The 10261-nt window shown below is 38.5% G+C and overlaps 4 protein-coding genes across 4 annotated transcripts; all 4 read left to right on the forward strand.

The window, feature by feature from the left end:
* Positions 1-633: 633 nt before the first annotated feature.
* On the forward strand, positions 634-3072 carry LOC123686579. Its single transcript, XM_045626810.1, has one exon. The coding sequence runs from the start codon at positions 634-636 to the stop codon at positions 3070-3072; it is 2439 nt and encodes an 812-aa protein (XP_045482766.1).
* Positions 3073-3387: 315 nt separating this feature from the next.
* On the forward strand, positions 3388-6066 carry LOC123686580. The gene has a single exon (XM_045626811.1). The coding sequence runs from the start codon at positions 3388-3390 to the stop codon at positions 6064-6066; it is 2679 nt and encodes an 892-aa protein (XP_045482767.1).
* Positions 6067-6390: 324 nt separating this feature from the next.
* Positions 6391-8391, forward strand: LOC123686581. Its single transcript, XM_045626812.1, has one exon. The coding sequence runs from the start codon at positions 6391-6393 to the stop codon at positions 8389-8391; it is 2001 nt and encodes a 666-aa protein (XP_045482768.1).
* A 60-nt stretch (positions 8392-8451) lies between these two features.
* LOC123686582 (ATP-dependent DNA helicase PIF1-like) lies at positions 8452-9894 on the forward strand. The gene has a single exon (XM_045626814.1). The coding sequence runs from the start codon at positions 8452-8454 to the stop codon at positions 9892-9894; it is 1443 nt and encodes a 480-aa protein (XP_045482770.1).
* The last annotated feature ends 367 nt before the right edge of the window (positions 9895-10261 follow it).

Raw genomic sequence — 10261 nt, forward strand, 5'->3', positions numbered from 1 at the left:
CAAATATCTATAAGAGTAGGAAACAGGTAATTATTCTGTTCAATGTATATCATACAATAAATCCATTCAATCAAAATTAACATTGAAAATCTGATTCGATCAGATATTCTTTGGCATATTGAAACTGTGAAGTTTTTTCGAATTGTTAAAAACGCAGTTTCTTTCGGAAAACATCTGTTGTATGCGAGAGTACGTTGCATACCTACCTATAGTCGGCTTAATCTCTATCAGATATTGATTGAGATTATACCCAAATACGTATCAATTAGATATATTCTAATTATATAGAAAATTATTTTCGTCAGCACTTTCATTTTAAATATAACGGTGATATTTTTCGGAAAATTTGCTTTTCTTGATATTGTTATTTGATAGGTAGTTCATAATGAAAATATCCAAATCACTATTTATATAATCACTATTATATAATTTCATTATATTGTAATGAATACTCGAATACATTTTCACTTTTTTCAGTTCTACGGAAAACATTCTATATTTGCGGTGTTAATAATCGAAAAAAGATTACAAAGAATAGGTGAATATTATCCATCTGGTATGTGAACACATTATTAATTATATGTTTATATCAATCTGATTATTTCCTTTTATAGATTAAATCATATTTTCAAAATGGTTTTATCACAGTCCTCAATTAAGAAACGGCTGAGACAACGAAGAAATGAGTGTAACTCATCTTCTCAAACACTGAATATACGAAATAGACGTGATGATAAAATAGAAAATGGAAGAAACTGTAACAATTCACCAACCATTCCATTTGTGCCATCTATTGTACAAGTTAAAGACAATATAGAAAATCGCAACAGACTATCCAATAGAGAATTGGTTGTTGTGCTAAAAAGACATCCTCTAATTAAATCCACGGCCGTAGTATTGAATTCCCAAGAAGCAGGATTTGAAAAAAGAGCTTATATAAATCGAGCAAAACAATTAAAAGTAGTTTTGCAACGAAATTTCGGGGATTTAATAGGCAAATTCGTCTGCCCACCAAATTTTCGACCAGTTTCTATTTCGACACCAGATTTTCAAATAAGAAATTTGACAGTGAGATTAGAAAAGAATGCCACTATAACAGATATGGTTATTTTTCGACAATTGAAAATAAACAGAATGAGAAGTCTCAGAATCTCATTGCCATCGTCTCAACTAAAATACAATGAATTGGAAACTCCAAATAACCCTATAATCCCATGGCCAGACACACCATCCCCTTCAATAATAAGTTCAATGACGTCAACAACAAACAGAACTCAAAATCAACAATTACCAGCTACTGAAACAAGACACAGGCGCCGTAGACACGCAGAAGTTCCACATCGTGTCACGTATAGAAACGCCATTACCATAGAACAAGACGAATTGGAGACACTTTGCACCCGACCAAACTATTGTGGGACATTGACTGAATTATGTCCTTTTTGTGGAGCCTTATTTTTTACAAGAGAAAAAACGACCAGAGATAACGAATATACTGGCTGCTGCAATAGAGGAGCTTTTACAATACCAGCTCTGAGTGCATGTCCTCCCACGTTAAAAGATTTATACGTAGGAGATGGTCCTTTGGCTTCTCAATTCAGATCCCAAATAAGACTGATCAATAGTCTATTTGCAGTGGCATCCTTTAAAACATCGAGACCGATACCAGAGAGAAGGGGACAGGGTCATTGGTGTTTCACCATATGCGGTCAAATATACCATTTCATAAGCGGTATACCCAATTCACAGGATAAGGAGAAAATTCAACTGAACCAGATTTATTTTTTGGACGTAGAAGAAGCTTTGGCCCGAAGAAATGCTTTTGCTGATGATAGAGTCGATCCAGCAATAATGAGATTGATGGAATCTATTCTGAGAACACATAATAGATATATAAAAGCTTATAAAACTATGGGAGATGAAATCCGACAAAGGAAAACACAAAATTTGGAGGTGGAAAATATAATAATAGGAATGACAAAAAAACCGGTCATAAATATTTTAGCTGCCCAACAAAATCAGAATTGGAGACCTGGACAGAGCGATATTGCAGCAATATTCGAGGGATTAGAACCTCCAATGAAGGTTGATTTGGTCGTCTATCCCCATAAGCCTGACGATCCTGATCCGATAAATCGACATCAAGAATTGAAGCTCCTCAATCCTTTAGCCGACCCGATGGTGTATCCTCTATTATTCCCATGCGGCGATAATGGCTATTCCACCGGAATGAAATACAACATCAGAAGAGGCAGAACTGCTGGAAAAACTGTAACCATTCTCCAATACTATCGATTTAGGCTCTACGTCCGAGATGTATTTTCTTCCATTCACAACGGTGGTAAATTGTTCCAGCAGTATATTGTAGATGGCTGGGTAAAACACGAAATGAGTAGGCTGTGGTGGTTAAGACAGAATCAAAATGAATTCAGGAGAACAGCAGAAGAAACTCTACGAAGATTTAATCAGAACAGACAGAATGGGCATGTTGGTCGAGCTATCATCTTACCTTCCGGATTTCCAGGCGGTGACAGATACCGTCAAAGGCAGTATCTAGATGCAATGACTGTCGTAGCTAGATTTGGAAAACCTGATCTTTTCATAACCTTCACGTGCAATCCGAACTGGCCCGAAATTAAAAACAACCTCTTCAAACATCAGAAATGGGAAAATCGACCAGATTTGATTTGTAGAGTTTTTCAAATGAAACTGCTGGAATTCATTAACGACATCGTTCGAGATCAACTATATGGTGTCGTCATCAATAACCAATATGTAATTGAATTCCAAAAGAGGGGTCTACCACACGCCCATATCGTCGTCACATTCCATGAAGATGACAAATTGAAGGATGTTGAAATGGTCGAACGAATCATCAATGCCTATATTCCAGATAGAGAAAATCAACCCCTACTCTATCAGCGAGTTGCGGATTTTCATCTGCACCCTCCATGTGGCCGCATCAATCCGGAAGCTCCCTGTATGGCAGATGGTAAATGTACCAAGTATTACCCTAAATCATTCAGAGAAAAGACCACATTATCTGTTGGTCGTAATACGAGACCTGAATAAAGAAGACCTGCCGATGGCAGAGAGATTTTTGTAGCTAAGTGGAACCGCCCCATCACAAATCGGAGAGTGGTACCTTATAATCCTTATGCTTTGGCCAAATATCAATGCCATATTAACTTTGAAGCCGTAGGTTCCCTACAAACCATCAAATATCTGCATAAATATATCAATAAAGGGCCAGATAATATTACTCTCTATGTAGATGAGGAAAACACGAATACAAGAGAGGGTCAACGCATCGATGAGATACAACAATACATCGATAGCAGATATGTCAGTGGTATGGAGGCAACGTGGAGAACGCTCCAATTCAGAATGCATGGTCGCTCTCATTCTGTATTGGTTTTGCCGGTGCATTTACCAGGAGAAAGGGAAATCATTTACAACGAAGATGATGATGTCGGACAAATCCAACAAAGACTTGAAAAACCTTCCAAATTAGAGGCATGGTTTACGTTAAACAGATCAGACGTAAACGCAAGAAAATACAAATATGCCGAAATCCCTGAGCATTATGTATGGGATAATAAAAATGCTAAATGGTACCAACGCTCTCAGGTTAGCAAACAGATAGGATGTATGGTAGAGATAAGTCCATCTGAGGCACGCATCGAAAAATTCTTTTTACGAATACTCCTGAAGAGAATTAGAGGAGCTACGTCCTTTGACGATCTGTTGACAACAGAAGATGGTTCCAGATGTGAGACTTTTAGAGAAGCTTGCCAAAAACGAAATTGGCTGATACAAAATGACAGCGAATATGAAAAGTGTCTGAGAGAAGCGGAACTTCATCACCATCCAAGAAAGTTCCGCAAATTATTCAGTTTGATTTGTTCAATAGCCATAGAAGATGAATTAGCACAATTAAAAAAATTGTGGCTTCTCTTCAGGAAATTCTTGATGGCAGACTTCAAAAATAATGGAATGAGTACTCCTGACGCTAAAAGTGCATGTTTAAAAGAGCTGAACAAAATAATATCACGAAGTCGACCAAGTATTTCGTTAGCTGATCTGGGAATAGTTCGCCTTTCTGAAGACAATCACGAATCCAGCGATACCGATGAACGAACTGAAGAGCCAACAACATCTTCAAGAGAAGAGGAGTATTCACGGGAGATTTATAAAATTTCAGCATTAAATAATGACCAAAAAGTGGTGTTCCTGAGGGTATTGAAGGCCTGTGCGAGAAAATCCAAATTTTCAATACCTCTGGAGATTTATGAAGAACTAGGCGATGATGTCAGTGCCGAACAAATAGCAGAGCGAACGAACGAGAACATTTTCTACCTGGACGATCCTGGCGGAACAGGCAAGACTTTTTTATATAATACTCTAATTACAGTCCTCAATGATGTTTTAGGTAAAAGTACAGCAGCAGTTTCATGGACAGGAATTGCGGCCAATATTTTGAAAGGAGGTACAACTGTTCACAGGTCCTTTAGATTACCTCTCACTCTTTCCGATGAAACAAATTGTGGTTATGACTTGCAATCCTCTCAGTCGATTTTTTTCAGAGACAAGGTCGCTTTGATTATCTGGGATGAAGCACCAATGACGCCTAAATTCGCAGTCGAGGCAGTTCATAGATATTTAATGGACATCAATAGACGTGCTGAACCTTTTGGAAGAAAATGCGTTCTGTTTGGTGGTGATTTCAGACAAACTCTTCCTGTTGTTTTAGGTGCCCATCGAATCGATGTCATCGCACAATGTCTGAAATCCAGTTTTCTATGGGATTCCTTCACGAAATTGAAATTGTCTCAAAATATGAGAGTCCAACGACAACCAGATATGGCGGCAGCAGTTTATGCAGATCTAGGTGGTATCTCTTTTTCATCTTGGTTATTGAAATTGGGTGAAGGTTCTCTATCGAATGCAATTCTCAATCAGCGGGCTGCTCCAATAGCACCGGAGGATCTCATCGAAATACCCTCCCGATTCCATGTTGCTTCTGTAGATGATTTAATAGATTTTGTTTATGGAGGTGATTTTACAGCTAAAGAAAACGGTACTAAGGCGATTCTTTGTCCAACAAATGCAGCAGTCGACATCATCAACGAAAAAATCCTTCAACGGATAGCTGATACAGAATCGAGGACATATCTGAGCAAGGACGTATATCTAGGACAGGAGGATGACGATTTTTTGGCCCCCCTTGATCTTTTGAATTCCATCAATGCTCCTTCTCTACCCCCTCATGAATTAGTTCTAAAACGTGGAGCGATTGTTATGTTGCTTCGAAATTTGGATGTGGATGAAGGCGAATGTAATGGTTCACGATTGAGGATTATTCGATTAGGTCATCATATAATCGAATGCGAATTGTTAACAGGTCATAGGATAGGCGAGAGGTTGTTCCTGCCGAGAATAAAGATGAAGGCCCAAACTCCCATGTTACGAAAAGAGATACTGCGTTTTCAATTTCCTGTCAGGTTAGCTTACAGTATGACCATAAATAAATCCCAGGGGCAAACTTTAGATAGGGTTGGTATTTGTCTCAAACGCCCATGTTTCACTCATGGTCAGCTGTATGTAGTTTTTTCTAGAGTTGGTAGCGTTGAATGCGTCCGCATATTTATCGAAGATTCCGGAAAACAGGGCACTTTCAAATTCCGAGGAAAGAAACGTTTCACTAGAAATATTGTGTTCTCGAAAGTTCTTGATGAACTGACTCCTCACCGGCGGGAAATAATTCATTTGCCGGATCCCAATTCTGATGAAGAAGATGCAGCCGACAATGGGGAAAAATCAGGTTTTGCAGGTCCTTCCTCTTCTAACATTCCTAATTCGAAAGATGATGTCATGCAGGTTTCTAATGGTCTTTATAATGATGATGATGGTTGTGATGATTTTTGGAAAGGAGCTGTGCCATTCAGAACGGAGAGTGAACTGGAATCGAGGGTTTCTGTTTTTGATCGTCCAGGAACGTCAGGCTTGAATTTACTACAACAATCAATATCACGGACAAGAGGCTATTCTACCGATTCTGACTGAGAATAACTATTAAGTTATAAGAATTAAGACGTTTATTTCATATTTTTCGAAAAAAAATTAATTTTACAGATATTTGATCATTTCTTTTCCTTGAAAATAATTTTTATTTCTTATCAAATATCTGTGGCAGTTTATGTTCGACAATAAACATATATAATCCGAATATTGTTTTGATTCAATAGTTAAATGCAATAAATTTTTAATCAGGCCTGTCAATCGGATTATATTCAATATAAACTGTCCGTGAGTGTCGTTTATAGGACGACTGTCTCACGCTGATGAGGTCAAAGAAGTCCGAAACAGTTTATATCATATTAACATGCAATGACTGTCGTAGCTAGATTTGGAAAACCTGATCTTTTCATAACCTTCACGTGCAATCCGAACTGGCCCGAAATTAAAAACAACCTCTTCAAACATCAGAAATGGGAAAATCGACCAGATTTGATTTGTAGAGTTTTTCAAATGAAACTGCTGGAATTCATTAACGACATCGTTCGAGATCAACTATATGGTGTCGTCATCAATAACCAATATGTAATTGAATTCCAAAAGAGGGGTCTACCACACGCCCATATCGTCGTCACATTCCATGAAGATGACAAATTGAAGGATGTTGAAATGGTCGAACGAATCATCAATGCCTATATTCCAGATAGAGAAAATCAACCCCTACTCTATCAGCGAGTTGCGGATTTTCATCTGCACCCTCCATGTGGCCGCATCAATCCGGAAGCTCCCTGTATGGCAGATGGTAAATGTACCAAGTATTACCCTAAATCATTCAGAGAAAAGACCTCATTATCTGTTGGTCGTAATACGAGACCTGAATATAGAAGACCTGCCGATGGCAGAGAGATTTTTGTAGCTAAGTGGAACCGCCCCATCACAAATCGGAGAGTGGTACCTTATAATCCTTATGCTTTGGCCAAATATCAATGCCATATTAACTTTGAAGCCGTAGGTTCCCTACAAACCATCAAATATCTGCATAAATATATCAATAAAGGGCCAGATAATATTACTCTCTATGTAGATGAGGAAAACACGAATACAAGAGAGGGTCAACGCATCGATGAGATACAACAATACATCGATAGCAGATATGTCAGTGGTATGGAGGCAACGTGGAGAACGCTCCAATTCAGAATGCATGGTCGCTCTCATTCTGTATTGGTTTTGCCGGTGCATTTACCAGGAGAAAGGAAAATCATTTACAACGAAGATGATGATGTCGGACAAATCCAACAAAGACTTGAAAAACCTTCCAAATTAGAGGCATGGTTTACGTTAAACAGATCAGACGTAAACGCAAGAAAATACAAATATGCCGAAATCCCTGAGCATTATGTATGGGATAATAAAAATGCTAAATGGTACCAACGCTCTCAGGTTAGCAAACAGATAGGATGTATGGTAGAGATAAGTCCATCTGAGGCACGCATCGAAAAATTCTTTTTACGAATACTCCTGAAGAGAATTAGAGGAGCTACGTCCTTTGACGATCTGTTGACAACAGAAGATGGTTCCAGATGTGAGACTTTTAGAGAAGCTTGCCAAAAACGAAATTGGCTGATACAAAATGACAGCGAATATGAAAAGTGTCTGAGGGAAGCGGAACTTCATCACCATCCAAGAAAGTTCCGCAAATTATTCAGTTTGATTTGTTCAATAGCCATAGAAGATGAATTAGCACAATTAAAAAAATTGTGGCTTCTCTTCAGGAAATCCTTGATGGCAGACTTCAAACATAATGGAATGAGTACTCCTGACGCTGAAAGTGCATGTTTAAAAGAGCTGAACAAAATAATATCACGAAGTCGACCAAGTATTTCGTTAGCTGATCTGGGAATAGTTCACCTTTCTGAAGACAATCACGAATCCAGCGATACCGATGAACGAACTGAAGAGCCAACAACATATTCAAGAGAAGAGGAGTATTCACGGGAGATTTATAAAATTTCAGCATTAAATAAGGACCAAAAAGTGGTGTTCCTGAGGGTATTGAAGGCCTGTGCGAGAAAATCCAAATTTTTAATACCTCTGGAGATTTATGAAGAACTAGGCGATGATGTCAGTGCCGAACAAATAGCAGAGCGAACGAACGAGAACATTTTCTACCTGGACGGTCCTGGCGGAACAGGCAAGACTTTTTTATATAATACTCTAATTACAGTCCTCAATGATGTTTTAGGTAAAAGTACAGCAGCAGTTGCATGGACAGGAATTGCGGCCAATATTTTGAAAGGAGGTACAACTGTTCACAGGTCCTTTAGATTACCTCCCACTCTTTCCGATAAAACAAGTTGTGGTTATGACTTGTAATCCTCTCAGTCGATTTTTTTCAGAGACAAGGTCGCTTTGATTATCTGGGATGAAGCACCAATGACGCCTAAATTCGCAGTCGAGGCAGTTCATAGATATTTAATGGACATCAATAGACGTGCTGAACCTTTTGGAAGAAAATGCGTTCTGTTTGGTGGTGATTTCAGACAAACTCTTCCTGTTGTTTTAGGTGCCCATCGAATCGATGTCATCGCACAATGTCTGAAATCCAGTTTTCTATGGGATTCCTTCACGAAATTGAAATTGTCTCAAAATATGAGAGTCCAACGACAACCAGATATGGCGGCAGCAGTTTATGCAGATCTAGGTGGTATCTCTTTTTCATCTTGGTTATTGAAATTGGGTGAAGGTTCTCTATCGAATGCAATTCTCAATCAGCGGGCTGCTCCAATAGCACCGGAGGATCTCATCGAAATACCCTCCCGATTCCATGTTGCTTCTGTAGATGATTTAATAGATTTTGTTTATGGAGGTGATTTTACAGCTAAAGAAAACGGTACTAAGGCGATTCTTTGTCCAACAAATGCAGCAGTCGACATCATCAACGAAAAAATCCTTCAACGGATAGCTGATACAGAATCGAGGAGATATCTGAGCAAGGACGTATATCTAGGACAGGAGGATGACGATTTTTTGGCCCCCCTTGATCTTTTGAATTCCATCAATGCTCCTTCTCTACCCCCTCATGAATTAGTTCTAAAACGTGGAGCGATTGTTATGTTGCTTCGAAATTTGGATGTGGATGAAGGCGAATGTAATGGTTCACGATTGAGGATTATTCGATTAGGTCATCATATAATCGAATGCGAATTGTTAACAGGTCATAGGATAGGCGAGAGGTTGTTCCTGCCGAGAATAAAGATGAAGGCCCAAACTCCCATGTTACCAAAAGAGATACTGCGTTTTCAATTTCCTGTCAGGTTAGCTTACAGTATGACCATAAATAAATCCCAGGGGCAAACTTTAGATAGGGTTGGTATTTGTCTCAAACGCCCATGTTTCACTCATGGTCAGCTGTATGTAGCTTTTTCTAGAGTTGGCAGCGTTGAATGCGTCCGCATATTTATCGAAGATTCCGGAAAACAGGGCACTTTCAAATTCCGAGGAAAGAAACGTTTCACTAGAAATATTGTGTTCTCGAAAGTTCTTGATGAACTGACTCCTCACCGGCGGGAAATAATTCATTTGCCGGATCCCAATTCTGATGAAGAAGATGCAGCCGACAATGGGGAAAAATCAGGTTTTGCAGGTCCTTCCTCTTCTAACATTCCTAATTCGAAAGATGATGTCATGCAGGTTTCTAATGGTCTTTATAATGATGATGATGGTTGTGATGATTTTTGGAAAGGAGCTGTGCCATTCAGAACGGAGAGTGAACTGGAATCGAGGGTTTCTGTTTTTGATCGTCCAGGAACGTCAGGCTTGAATTTACTACAACAATCAATATCACGGACAAGAGGCTATTCTACCGATTCTGACTGAGAATAACTATTAAGTTATAAGAATTAAGACGTTTATTTCATATTTTTCGAAAAAAAATTAATTTTACAGATATTTGATCATTTCTTTTCCTTGAAAATAATTTTTATTTCTTATCAAATATCTGTGGCAGTTTATGTTCGACAATAAACATATATAATCCGAATATTGTTTTGATTCAATAGTTAAATGCAATAAATTTTTAATCAGGCCTGTCAATCGGATTATATTCAATATAAACTGTCCGTGAGTGTCGTTTATAGGACGACTGTCTCACGCTGATGAGGTCAAAGAAGTCCGAAACAGTTTATATCATATTCAAATATCTGTTTGAATTGAAAGAGCCAATAACTAGCTGTGAATAAGGTAC

This window comes from Harmonia axyridis, chromosome X, assembly GCF_914767665.1.
Source record: "Harmonia axyridis chromosome X, icHarAxyr1.1, whole genome shotgun sequence".
Lineage (NCBI taxonomy): Eukaryota > Metazoa > Arthropoda > Insecta > Coleoptera > Coccinellidae > Harmonia > Harmonia axyridis.

What these genes read in the sequence shown, in the direction of transcription:
- LOC123686579 (XM_045626810.1), top strand. Translation starts at nt 634, where the DNA reads ATGGTTTTATCACAGTCCTCAATTAAGAAACGGCTGAGACAACGAAGA.
- LOC123686580 (XM_045626811.1), top strand. Translation starts at nt 3,388, where the DNA reads ATGCATGGTCGCTCTCATTCTGTATTGGTTTTGCCGGTGCATTTACCA.
- LOC123686581 (XM_045626812.1), top strand. Translation starts at nt 6,391, where the DNA reads ATGACTGTCGTAGCTAGATTTGGAAAACCTGATCTTTTCATAACCTTC.
- LOC123686582 (XM_045626814.1), top strand. Translation starts at nt 8,452, where the DNA reads ATGACGCCTAAATTCGCAGTCGAGGCAGTTCATAGATATTTAATGGAC.